At 46.8% G+C, this 14,073-nt stretch overlaps 1 protein-coding gene across 3 annotated transcripts in view; it reads right to left on the bottom strand.

The window, feature by feature from the left end:
• The window catches only part of MYO18B (myosin XVIIIB), a 258,325-nt gene that overhangs the window by 14,045 nt on the left and 230,207 nt on the right, over positions 1-14,073 (bottom strand). For all 3 annotated transcript variants that reach the window (XM_058693096.1, XM_058693095.1, XM_058693097.1), the window contains exons 41-42: positions 13,968-14,012; positions 12,457-12,594 (exon numbers count right to left, since the gene is read on the bottom strand). In XM_058693096.1, the coding sequence (XP_058549079.1) occupies positions 12,457-12,594; positions 13,968-14,012 (183 nt within the window). The remainder of the gene's footprint in view (positions 1-12,456; positions 12,595-13,967; positions 14,013-14,073) is intronic.

Here is a 14,073-nt window from a genome sequence, read left to right as displayed (position 1 = left end):
AAAGAGGATATCCCAGAGAACAGATGAGCACATGAAGAGGCTCATTTATCAGGAATGTACAAGTTAAAACCAAAAACATGGCCCTAACTCATATCCACCAGGATAGCTAACATTAAAAAAAATGACAGGACCAAGTGTTAGCAACAATGCAGAGCAAATGGAACCCCCGTTTCCTGCTGGTGGGAAGGTAAATTGTTACCACTGTCTTGACAACAATTACTAAAGTTGAAAATACACCTCTCCTGGTGTATACACCCAAAAGAAATCTCAATCCACGCAACAAAAGATCTGTACAAGATTGCTCACAGTAGTGCTATTCATAACAGTGTTAAACGAGAAACAACCTGAATGTCTATTAACAGAATGAATAAATCATTATTACATATTTCTACAATGGAATGTTATAGACTAGGGTTTCTCAGTGGTGGCATAATTGACGTTTTAGACCAGATAGTTCTTTGTGGCCAGTCCTGTGCATCATAGGATGTTCGGAGGCATCCTGGGCTCTACAGTAACACCCCTCTCTGTTAGGACGACCAAAAATGTCTCCAGACATGATCAACTATCTCTGAGCTCGGGGGGGGGGGGTGCAAAACTGCCCCCAGTTGAGAACCGCAAAGAGAACAAAACAGAACAACATGTTGTTACGTAACAACAGTATGAAGGAAACTCAAAAACGTAATATTAAAAGAAAGAAGCCAGAGGCCAAAGAGCACTTCCTACTGGATGCTTCCTTTTGTATTGAGTTCAAAACCTATCTAATTTATAGTGTTAGAAGTCAGGGTGGTAGTTACCTGTGAGGAAGGAGGAGGTCACGACTGGAACAGACCCAAGAAGGGTTGTAGGGGCACCTGGGACGATCTGGTTTTGATTTGGGTTGTCATGACACAGGTAGGACCAATTCTGGAAAATTTCATACAGATGCACTTTCCTGGATGTATATGTCAACAATGGGTCTACTTCACGGACATAGAGCTCAACGGGAGAGCCACAGATTCCAAAAGAATGTTCTGAACCATCACCGATGAATCCCAGAGTTTTGACACAAACCTGCAGCTAAATTAGATGAGCCTCAAAATTCCCGAAAGGTCCACAGATCCACCATTCAAGACCTGGAGTTTTAGATAGAAAATAGGCGTCCCCCCTCCCCCCCTTCTCATGGAAACCTGTCCAAGAATCCTGTTGGCTCCAAGGATGAATCCTGGGCAGAGCCGGACTTCCGGTTCTGCTTGCTCAGACCTTGGGTCCATCGTAAATGTGGTAAAATGTTTCAGTTTCCACTAAACTTCCTAATACTGGTAAAATGGAATAGAACCCTTTTGTCCCAGGAAGACATAAAACCATATTCATGGGAGGCCTCTTCATGAAGTATATTCAGCATGGATTAAAATGATTCTGAGCTCCGGTTCTGAGAATGCAGAGACCAGTAAATAAATGTACTATTGAAATAAGATTAGCGGTGGATGCTTAACCTACTTTGGGAACAAGCTGTTTTTAATGCTAAGTACCATCCATTCACATTTACATAATTAATGAACTAATTACAAACGAATCTTATCTAATCATTTAAGCAGGCCTCGTGTGACCCATCCTTGCCTTCCTTTCTGTACTAGAGTAATTGCACTTCCCTGAAAGGCATACGACTTTATTTTAAAAACAATACCCCGTAATTTAGACCTTTTTACTAATTCAAGCCAGCCTCATCCCACGTAAAAATCAACGGGGCGAAAGGAAGATTTGAGTTTCCTCAATCTTGTTCTTTTTTAAACCGAGAGCTGCAAGCCGCGAGTATAGGGCTGCAAATGTTTACAGAAAGCAAATTTTCCCCAGAAAAAGGAAAAGTTGTCATGCCATCGTTTAGCCAAACGAACAGCGGTTGTGTTAAATCGGCACCAAAGCAAATGATACATACAACAGTAATTAGCGAAGATTACACAGTAATTAAAATCACGATGATTATGTGAGTGAGAATAATTTATACAATAATCTCTATGCTCACATTGCAATATGGTACAAGTCCAATAGCAACAGCAGAGAGCCATGTTTGGTAATAAATTCAAAGCACGGCGTCACTAATTATGTGGTGATAGATGGGTCACTGAAATTTAGGGATAAAGAAAGTCTCTGACCAGGGTACACACAATTTTATGTGGACTTCTCAAGGCTACCAAATTGGACCTCAAACACTTGAATATGTCTTCTCTGTTCTCACTCTCCTCTCCTACCCCTTCGCGTCCCTTCTCCAACCCCCATCCCCCGGCTCTGTCTGCATAATTTTGTCCACTCACATAATGCAACCTTCCCCTTGGTGGAGAACATTTGCTTCGCTTATTTTAAAATTTTTTTAATGTTTTTATTTATTTTTGAGACAGAGAGAGACAGAGAACGAGCAGGGGAGGGGCAGAGAGAGAGGGAGACACAGAATCCAAAGCAGGCTCCAGGCTCTGAGCTGTCAGCACAGAGCCTGATGCGGGGCTCAAACTCACAGACTGTGACATCATGACCTGAGCTGAAGTCGGACCTCAACCGACTGAGCCACCCAGGTGCCCCTGCTTTGCTTATTTTTTTAAAAAAATTTATCCACCCCCTATTAGTTTTCTGCTCCAGGTAAGGCACTCTGTTGTCCTTTGGGGAAACCCTTCCTCTCCCAGTGTTTCTATGGTTTGAGTGGGAATAAAACCCATATTCCAGGACCAGGTGAGAACACCAACTTGAGCCTAAGGTAAAAGGCTCCTTCATTCCCCTTATCTATCTGACTGGTTTGGAACAGACATGTGATTCCCTTTGGGCCAATGAAAGCCGAGCTCAGGATTTTTGTGGAACTCTTTAGAAGAGAGGTTACTTCTCTTTACTTTTGGACTCTGAGTGGTGCAGGCACGAGCTTGAAGATCTTGGCTGCCATCTTGCTACCTCAGAAAAAAGCCAATGCAGAGAGGAGTGGAGCAGAGAGGTTGCTGAAGGATCAAATCCCCATGATCACTTTTGCATCCCTGGATCCAGTAATGCCTAAAACTAGACCTACCTTTGGTTTCTAAGCTGCATGAGATAATAGTGTTTTTCATTTTGCATAAGACAGTTTGAGTCGGGCTTTTTTCTGAGGTAGTGACTCAGACACTATGACAAGCTCATGGTCAAGTGGCTGATAAGTTTGGATTAGAAACCAGGTCTACCACACTGCAAAGCCTGTTATCGCCTCTTACCTCTTTTGAAGTGTATCTTCAAGACCTCCACCACATCTAGTTAACACAGTGCCCGCCACTGACCTCTGCCCCCGGTCTGCATTCTGGGGTTGCTGAGGCCCAGACCTTGAGTATTCCCCTCTACATTCCATCAACACTGGAGACAGTCAACCAGCCTGGGAAGTCCACCCTTGGTATTGATTACCAGCATTAGCCATCAAATCACTCTTATGTGGGGCCAGCCTACTTCTCTGTCCACTGTCATTCATTTGTTCCATGCATATTTATTGAGTGTCTACTATGTGTCAGCCACTGTGCTAGGTGTTGAGGTACAAGAGGAAAAAGGTGAAGTTTGTTTCCTTAAAAGGCTCACTGCCCCATGAGGGAGAAAGACACCCAAACAGATAAGCTCAACATAATATGGTAAGTGCTATGGGAGAGGGCCGTGTGGGGTCTGTAGGACTGTGGTGGTCATGCACCTGACCCAGCCGGGGCATCAGGAAGCCTCCAAAGGCAGGTAACCCACGAGCTGAGTCTTGGAGAATGAATAAGAGTCTGCTAAGCACAGAAACAAGAGAAGGGTGTCTAGTCAGAGAGAATATCATGGACAAAAGATCAAAGAGGGGGGCCAAGAACATAATGTATGGGGGACAGCTCTAGTCCACATGGGGCACAAAATATGAAGAAGACAGAGAGGGTCATGAGACCAGAAAGGTAGGCAAAAGCCAGATCACGAAGGGCGCTGTAAGCCTGCTAAGGCGTCTGAATTCCATCCTGTTCTATCCGGGAGGGCAGAGATCACCAATGTTTTCTGTCAAGGGCAGATGGCAATTATTTTTAGCTTAAAAGCCATCTGATTTCCATTACAAGTACTCAATTCTGCCATCACGGTGCAAAGATAGTCATAAACAATATGTAAAATCAAAAACAAAAACGTGAACAAGGCTGTGTTCCAATAAAACTTTACAAAATCAGGTCGAGGGCCAAATTTGGCCTGCAAGCAGGAGTTTGCTGACTCTTGCAGTAAGAGATGGGAAGCCACTGCAACTAGACTTTCATTTTAATTTGTTTTAATTTTTTTTTTTTTATTTTTTTTATTTTTGGGACAGACAGAGACAGAGCATGAACGGGGGAGGGGCAGAGAGAGAGGGAGACACAGAATCGGAAACAGGCTCCAGGCTCCGAGCCATCAGCCCAGAGCCCGACGCGGGGCTCGAACTCACGGACCGCGAGATCGTGACCTGGTTGAAGTCGGACGCTTAACCGACTGCGCCACCCAGGCGCCCCTAATTTTTTTTATTACATTTCTTTATTTTGGAGAGGCAGAGAGATGAGCCTGAGCGGGGGAGGGGCAGAGAGAGAGAGGGAGACACAGAATCCGAAGCAGGCTCCTGGCTCCGAGCTGTCAGCCCAGAGCCTGACGCGGGGCTCGAACCCATGAACCGTGAGCATGACCTGAGCCGAAGTCGGATGCTCAACTGACTGAGCCACCCGGGTGCCCCAACTAGACTTTCATTTTAAAAGCATCACCCTGGCTGAAGTATAGAGGATGGACCAAGGAAGGACAATATTGGAAGTTCTTTGTCAGCACCTAGGACAGAAATGACGGTAGCCTGACTTACAGGTGTTGGTGGTGAGGATGGAAAGAAGCAGAGAGAGCCAAGAATGTTGAGATGGGGCAGAATCAACAAGATTTGGGGATCTGATGAGTATGAGGGCGAAAGAGAAGAGATGAGAGTCTGAGATGACCCAGCTTGGGAGGCTTTATGAATGAGAGAACCACCAAATTCGACACTGATAACACAGAGTAGGCGGGAAGGCAGGAGTTTCCTCCCAGATATGCTGAGTGAAGACATCTGGTTAGCGATGTGGTTGGCGATCTTCTCGGTACAGGCAGTGAGATACGATGTCTACATTTAAAACCCGGGAGAATGTAAGAGTTGGAGGTCTAGACTGGGGGTTTTCCCACTTACGATAGGGGTGTTAAAAATCACGAGACGATCGTCTGGGATCAGGTGGAAAGCAAAACAGCCAGATGAGGGCGGCACCCCGTGAAACCCCCCACCCACACACATTTGGGGACTGGGGGTGGGAAGGAAAAGACCAGGGGTTTGAGGAGCTCCAAGGAGCAGAAATGTCTAAGAGGCTAAGTAAACAGAGAAGTGTTCGGCAGTTGCTAAGGGCAGGGATAAGTCTAGAAAAAAGATCAAGACTGGAGAACATCCCTCGATTTGTCCCTTGGGAATCTACTGGCGTGGTAAGGCAGGTTTCAGGGAGCGGTGGGGGCCGGGCTCTGGGTTGTAGGCAACGAACGAGGCACAAACGTGAGGCGTATGAGTGCAGATGGCACGTGCAGACCCCCCACTCTGAAGAAGCCTGGCTCCAAAGAGGAGAAGAAGGTGGACTTCGGTGGGACTCCGGGGTGACGGGGGGGGGAGCACACCATTAGGATGGGGAGGACCTCAAGGTGCTTCTCACTCATGAAGAAGGACGACCGGAATGGGCAGTTGAGCAGACAGGAGAGAGAGGGGACACTAAGTGGACCGGAGGGCTGCAGGGGAGGGGGGTGCGTGGGGTGCAAAATGGGTGCCGGCAGGGCCGGATCTCATCTTCTGAGACCAGAGGGAAGATGGGGAGAGGTCCCCTGCTTTAACACTCTTCCAGCAGGGCAGTGGCCGGAGAGGCCAGGCGCACGGCAGGGGCTGAGCTGACCGTCCCTGGATGGCCCTGGCACCACCTGCAGCCAGGTGTTAAGAGAGATTCCTGAGCCAAGTGTTCCTGCCACCACCAAACCCATAAACTTCCTCTCCGGGGGCCACGAAGGTAATTTAGTGTCTCCATCTCCAGAAGCGCTTGCATTTATCAGCAGCAGCTGCACGGTTCCTGGTCTGTAAATCATAAGGCTCTAGGTGTATTTCTCTTGGGCTGACGTCCCTTATAAATAATGCAGTGAATGCTTTTATTTTTCTGGCAGAAGACTGCTTTCTCTCTCTCCTCTGTTTTTAAAGTGACCTTCTTTCTCAGTCAAATTCGAAATGTCCAAGAGACTCCTCTATTGAGCCCTACGACGTGCCAGGTAACACGGGGCCGGGGACACGGGCGTCTCAGGCTCTACTACCTACCGTCTCCTGGCAGAAAGGACACTGGGATGATCTGGTACCCATATCTGGTAGTAGTATCTAATCAAGTTTAAAATGCAAATGCCCAGGGGCGCCTGGGTGGCTCAGTCGGTTGAGCGTCCAACTTCAGCTCAGGTCACCATCTTGCCCTCCGTGAGGTCTGTGAGTTCGAGCCCCGCATCAGGCTCTGGGCTGATGGCCCAGAGCCTGGAGCCTGCTTCCGATTCTGTGTCTCCCTCTCTCTCTGCCCCTCCCCCATTCATGCTCTGTCTCTCTCTGTCTCAAAAATAAATAAATGTTAAAAAAAATTTTTTTTAAATGCAAATGCCCTTGGACCCAGTGAATAGTCTGGCCATATGGATGAGAATGCGTGTGTTTTTATTTGTTTTTAATTTAAAGTTTTATTTATTTATTTTGAGAGATAGGGTGGGAGAGAGAGAGAGAGAGACAGAGTGCATGCATAAGCAGGGGAGGGGTAGAGAGAGAGAGTTCCAAGCAGGTTCCACACTCAGCACATGAGCCCTACGTGGGGCTCGATCTCATGACCACGAGATCACCACCTGGGCCCATGTCAAACACTTCACCGACTAAGCCACCCAGGCGCCCTGAATGTGTGTGTGTTTTAAAGGCTTACAAGCTCAGAAAAAATACCTTGAAAACAGCTAAAAGCGGAACAAGAAGACTTTAATTAAAGAATCCATGGCTTAGCTTGCACATCTTTTGCAGGAATTAAAGGAATGGTAACAGACCTAGGCATACTGATAAGGAATGATCGCCAAAATATATTGTTGAGGGATGTCGAAGGAGAGAAAGACATTGTAAGAATTTATGTACCCCATCACGTACATAACAAAGCATCCTATCATTGATGGCGGATACCTTTGGGAAGGGAGCTGAGATGGGGGTCACCGTGGTTAAGAGGGTTTTAGCTTTATCTGTTCTATTTTGAGTTCCTGAACAGGGCGGGGAGCGGGGGCAGGGAGTATTCGTAGATTACTTGTGCAATTAGGAAGATCTGGAGGGCACTTGAGCTCTAAACCAGGACGTCACTATAGCTTGGGTAAGGTATTTCCCTCCCCAGACCTCCATGTCCCCTGTCTGTGTAATGAACAAATCACATCAGATAATTCTAGGGCTTCTTTCCAACTCAGAAGTTCTTGCAGCTTTAAATTGGAAACGTATTCCAAGGACAGTGCTCAAAATGTTCAGGGCTTGATCTGGGGGATCTGGCACTCAGTAGGTATCTTTCGGATGGCTGCTGAATGTTGAATAACAATCCTTATGCAGTTTTAATAGTAAGAACAGCTGTATGCCAGTAAATGCTGCAGGTGAGTAATCTGCATCCCAGCCTTGGATAAATGTCAGAGAGCCCATGGCAGGGCAGCAGATACAAATACAGGCTTTGGAGGGATTCAACCTGGGTTCCAATACCCGCCCTTCCACTTGGCTGCTATGGGATACTGATCAATTACCGAGTCTCTGTGACTCGCAGTCATGGCTGAGCTGTGACCAAGTATGGTTACTATTTCTGTTCCAGCCTGGATGTTATGGTCAGTTACTCACTCGACAAACATTCATTGAGCACCAACTGTGTGCCAGCCCCAGCGATACAGATATAAGGAAAATAGACAAGAAGTTTATGGTCCCTCCTTGCCTCCTGCCCTTTCACTGTCCCTGGAGCACCACTGCTCTGAGCTGTCCTGGGACAAGCCTGAGGACTCGGAAGGGGAGAGGGGAAGAAAAAGGGGGGTGAGGCCCTGGCGAGAGCTGCCTGAGCATGTGGAGGCAGGCTCTGCCTCAGGCAGAGCTCTAGAAGCCGGGGTAAGACCATCTGTGCCTGAATCGGTTGTCTCCTTTCTGTCTCTGGGCCTCTGTCTCTGCTGTCTCCTGGGCTTCCTCTGGGCATCCAGCAGATACCGACACGAATAAAGCTAATTTTCTTGAGCTCTCTCTAGGTGCCAGGCTCCGAATGAAGACAAATGTGTGCATCATCTCATTAACCTGACAACAACCCAGATTTATTCACAGAGAAACACGGACAGAGAAGTTGAAAGATCTTGCCCCAGATCTCGCTGCCGCAAAGGAGCAAATAGAGGGTTGGAATCCACATGCTGTGACTTCCGTCCGTGCACCCAAACCACGGTAGCCTCCCACCTCCCACTCACACGGGTGTTCGGCCACTTAGGATGTAACCGAAGGGCTAAGGATCCTTATCACGCACGTCACTACAGGCATGCCTCGGAGATATTGTGGGTCCCGTTCCAGACCACCGCAGTAAAGTGAGGATTTCAATAAAGCTGGTCAAGTAAATTTTTTAGTTTTCCAAGGCACATTAAAGTTATGTTTGCACTACACTATTACATTGTAGTCCGTTAGGTGTGCAACAGCATTATGTCTTTTAAAAGCATACTTAAGGGGCGCCTGGGCGGTTTAGTCTGTCAGGCTTCCGACTTCAGCTCAGGTCACGATCTCGCGGTCTATGAGTTCGAGCCCCACGTCGAGCTCTGTGCTGACCGCTCGGAGCCTGGAGCCTGCTTCCGATTCTGTGTCTCCCTCTCTCTCTGCCCCTCCCCTGCTCACGCTCTGTCTCTCTCAAAAATAAATAAACATTTTTTAAAAAGCCTGATCAAGTCCATACCTTAATTAAACCTTTATTGCTAAAAATGTGAACCATCATCTGAGTTCTTGGTGAGCCATCATCGTTTTGCTGGTGGAGGGTCTGGCCTCGGTGGTGATGGCTGCTGACTGATCAGGGTGAAGGTCGCTGAAGGCTGGGGTGGCTGTGGCAGTTTCTTAAAATAAGCCCGCATATTGTGCACCCCATCAATTGACTCTCCCTTTCACGAATGATTCCTCTGCAGCAGGCGATGGTGTTTCATAGCATTTTGGCCACAGTGGAACCTCTTTCAGAATTGGAGACCGTCCTTGCAAACCCACCGCTGCTTTCTCAGCTACGTGTGTAGAGCCTTCTGAATGCCTTCTTGTCATGTCAACAGTCTTCATGGCATCCTCACCAGGAGCACAGTTCATCTCCAGGAGCCACTCTCTTTGCTCATCAGTGAGAAGCAACTCCTCCTCTGTTCACGCTTACCACGGGTTTCTAGCAATCCACCTCCAGTCCCTGCTCTCCTGCTGTCTCCACCCCATCTGCAGCTACCTCCCCCACTCAAGTCCAGACTCCTCCACCCTTCCATGAGGGATGGAATCCACTTCGTCCGCACTCCTGTTAACGTCGCTATCTTGACCTCTCCCGTGAATCAAGAATGTTCTTAATGTTCTTTAGAATAGTGAATGCTTTCCAGAAGCTTCCCAATTTGCCCGGATCCATCAGAGGACTCCCTGTCTATGGCGGCTCTCTAGGCTTTCGGACGCATTCCTTCCATCATAAGACCTGAAAGTTGAAATTACTCCTTGGTCCGTGGGCTGCAGAATGGATGTTGTGTTAGCAGGCCTGAAAACAGCATTAATCTCATCATACATCCCCATGCCATCGGAGCTCTTGGGTGACCGGGTGTGCTACCGATGGACAGGAATATTTGGAAAGGAGTCTTTGCGTTCCGAGCAGCAGGTCTCAACAGCAGGCTTGAAGTCTTTAGGAAACCACGCTGTGAGCAGATGTGCTGCCCTCCAGGCTTTGTTGTTCACCTTACAGAGCACAGGCAGAGCAGACTTAGCACAATGCTTGAGCGCCCCAGATTTTCAGACTGGTCAGTGGACCCTGGCTTCCACTCAAAGACATCAGCTGCACTAGCCCCTAACACGTGAGTCAGCCTGTCCTGGGAAGCTTTGAGGTCGGGCCTTGGCTTCTCCTCTCTAGCTACGAAAGTCCTCCGGCAGTGGGAGCTTCCGTCTGCACTGAACCTCTGCTGTCTTCACGAATGACCTTAGCCAGATCTTCTGGATAACTTGCTGCAGCTTCTACACGAGAGCTTGCTGCTCCACACCCTGCACTTTTGGGTTCCGGGGGCGGCGTCTTTCCTTAAACCTCGTGACCCAATCTCTGCTAGCTTCGAACGTTTCTTCTGCGGCTTCCGCACCTCTCTCAGCCTTCACGGAATGGAAGAGAGTTCGGGCCTTGCTCTGGATTGGGCTTCGGCTTAAGGGAGTGTGGTGCCAGGTTTGATCCTCGTCCAGACCACTGAAACTTTCTCCAGATCAGCAGGAAGGCTGTTTCTTTCCTTATCATTCGTGAACTCACTGGAGTAGCACTTGTCATTTCCCTCCAGAACTTTTCCTTCGTGTCCACCGGTCGGCTAAGCGTTTGGCACAAGAGGCCCAGCTTTCGGCCTCTCTGAGCTTTCGAGGTGCCTTCCTCACTAAGCTGAATCGTGTCTAACTTTTGATCTAAAGGGAGAGATGTGCGACTTTTCCCTTCACATGCACACTTAGAGGCCACTGTAGGGTTATTTGTTGGCCTAATTTTAATATCGCTGTGTCGTAGGAAATAGGGAGGCCCAAGGAGAGGGAGAGGGGCTGGGACATGGCGGATCAGTAGGGTCGTCAGAACATACACAACACTTACTGATTAAGTTCACCATCTTACATGGAAGTGTTCCGTGGCGCTCCAGGATAATTACAATGGCAACATCAGAGATCACGGATCACAGATGGCCATTGCAAATAAAATAATGAGGGGAAAGTTGGAAATGTTGCAAGAATCACCAAAATGTGACACCGAGAGACAGATCAAATGCTGTTGGAAAAATGGCACCTGTAGGCTTGCTTGACAAAACTCCAGTTTGTAAGTAACACAACATCCGACAGTGCGACAGAGCGAACACGACAAAATCGTATGCTGGTGCGATTATAATTACAAAGCTCGGATATTAATGTTAATGCGCATTCACATGCTGTTATGGCTGCCTCCAGTTCTGCTTCACTGCCTTATACACTGGTCGATGGGGAGAAACAGGGCGTTTACTTTATCAGGAGAGAATAAGTCCTCAACCTTTGGGGTTCACAGAGGAGGTGGCTTTTTCTCCATATAGGCCTTTGTTTTTAATTAAGAGCAGTAATCAGATGATCTTGCTTTAATTAACTCCCCTGATGCATCCACACTCTAGGAGCCTCTCTCTGATATTTTCGATGTCAAGTTTTTCAGCCTAAGATTATCTGCAGGCATGCGTCAGACATTTGCCATTTGCTGAATATGCCTGAAAGGTTAGCGTGAACTTCCACCCCCTTCTTTTTGTAGAGACAGCCCCCTCCTTCAGAGCAAACACATTTCAAGTCAGGAAAGGATTGTCTGTATTTGCTCCTTGAGTCTCTGACTTTTCTTTCTGTCTTTTCACGTTGGGTCTTCTGTTACCACAAAAGGAGTATGCATTTCATCTTAATTAACGCATCTGCTTAATCCATAATTTCTGATTTATGGCTGTTAGCTCCTAATTATAAGAGGGCCGCCCTTGAAAAGGAAAACCAAATGAGCTGAGAGAAACGAGGCTGAAAAACTAGGGTGATGATGGATTTAAGCCCTAAACTAAGGGTGCATCCTGAGGCCCGTTTATTGAAGGAACCTATTGTTGGCAATCCTACAGATTTGCGAGAGTTTCGTCTCAGGCTGTAACTGAATCCATCACCCTCTGTGGTGGGGAAAATATAAAACCTTGACATTCAGAACAAAGCTAAAATCTCTGAGGGAGAAATTATCCAGCCTAACTGTCAATGATACTGATTTGCCATTTAAAAAAAAAAAAACACACACACAAATTCAAATACAGAAACACTTAAGTGAATATGTTTACAAAAGAAAAATTTAAATCCAGAACCATCCATACATGGAAAACAAGGAGGGCTTGCTTTAGATAGAAGGAAACTATAATAAATCCACAGTTATTTAAAAAATGTTCACCACATGCTTTTTAAAAAATCATCATGAAAACCGTGCTTTAGTGAGAGCTGCATTAGATCTTCATCATTTTAACTGTTTGGAGCAGTAAACACAATTATATTTCCTGTTGCACAGATGAGGAAGTGAAGGCTCAGAGAAGATAATCGACCTGCCTAAAGTCCTTCAGGTAAGAAGTGGCAGGGTCATAGCTCAAACTGTCCAAGACCATGCCTATGCTTGAGAAAGTAGAAGACATGAACAACAGCCTTTGAAGGATGAGATTTTTCAAGCTATTGGCCATCCAGAGATAGCAGGGAGGTACTCTTACCTGGGGCTGAGCGTGTGGCTGCTGATGACTGACTGTCGAGAGGGGGTCCTCACGGTATCTGTGGCCAGGGACAGAGTACAACTCAGCCACGACTGCAGACTGCCTTCTGGCTGGGAGCTGAGGATGGAGACATTATCTCTAGAACCAGAAGACAGGATGCTGTCAGCACAATGACAACCATGGTAACAGCAATAACTAGATATTAACCCCTAAGCATAAGCCAGGCATGTGCTACATGCTGTACTCCCATAATGTCAATCAGTGCTCACAACACCATCCCTGAGACGTGAGAGCCAGTGCTGTCCCCATTATATAGATGAGAGTAAACGGAATTTGAGGAGGCCAATTTGGGTCTTGCCAAGGTCATCCGTCTAGTTAGTGAAAAAGTTGGGATGCCAACCCTGGTTTCTCCGATTCTAATGCCCTTGCTACTAACTACTGCTCTTCCTTGGGGAGATAAGCACTCTAATATAGATATTGAGGCAATTCTGATTTTAAAGTAAAATTTGGCATTGAGTTTTATACCAAGTGATAAGCCCATGGAATATGTCAAGTGTGAAGGTCTTAACTTCTTGCCTGCCTTAACCAGAATGTCTTTGTAGACAGAGCCTTTGCTTTTATGTCCCCTAATTCTGAAAGCAGCACAGGGTGAGGCTATGTGGGCCTGTCACTGATGTGGGTACTCAATGATTATTCTGTTTTCTAGTTGATATACTCACTCAACTATATCTGTCAATATTTATATCAATCTTTATATCTATAACTATATATCTATTTTGATATCTGTATCTATATTTATATATGCCTATATTTGTATCTGTCTATAAATTCATTTGTTTGTTTATAGCATGCTCCATGCCGGGCACCATGGGAAGGACGTATAAACATGAACCCAACATTGAACTTGTCCTCAAGACTCCATCTTACCAGAGTAGACATCTATAGAGATAACCACAAAATAAAGGAGAAAATTATTAAGGCCATAGAGAGGGATAGAAAGTAGGAGAATTAGGAGGGAGCCTTGATTTGCTTCTTGGAGGCATAAGGGAAGGCATCAAGTAGTGATAGCTGAGCCACAACTTGTTTGAAGGCTGGGGGTTGGCTACGCAGGGCCTGGGGAAAGGACTTTGAGCTGGAGGGAACAGCATACACATAGGTATGGACGTTGGAAAAGGGCAGGGCATGGGTGATATGCAAAATAGGAGTCCCAGGTAGAGAGGGAAGTAGGGTCAGGTATGTGTGTCATTCTGAGGTAATAGGGAGCCACTGAAAGTATTTGGTGGGGACAGTGGTATGGTAAGTCATGGGCTTCTCTGTCTAAAAGAAGTTGGGCCGTTCAATAATGTGTCCCCAGTGCTATATGTTGTGACCATGGAGTCAGAGCTATCGTGGCATTGCCAGTAATTCTCCAAGCAGGCATGCATGTTCCCTCTGCAGACTGGACGCGGAGAGCCAAGGGCTTGCCCTTGGCTTCAATGTCAACTGCTCAATTCCACTCAGGGTTCACTTACATCTCTTTACCGCCACGGCTGGTGCAGTCCACTGCCGTCTGGACACTAGAAAGAGACATAAGAATGAGTCTGTCCCCCTTGTGCTTCCAGGGGAAGAACATGGTCT

The sequence above is a fragment of the Neofelis nebulosa genome, chromosome 11, assembly GCF_028018385.1.
Source record: "Neofelis nebulosa isolate mNeoNeb1 chromosome 11, mNeoNeb1.pri, whole genome shotgun sequence".
Classification (NCBI taxonomy): domain Eukaryota; kingdom Metazoa; phylum Chordata; class Mammalia; order Carnivora; family Felidae; genus Neofelis; species Neofelis nebulosa.
This window is presented reverse-complemented; position numbering and strand designations above follow the sequence as displayed.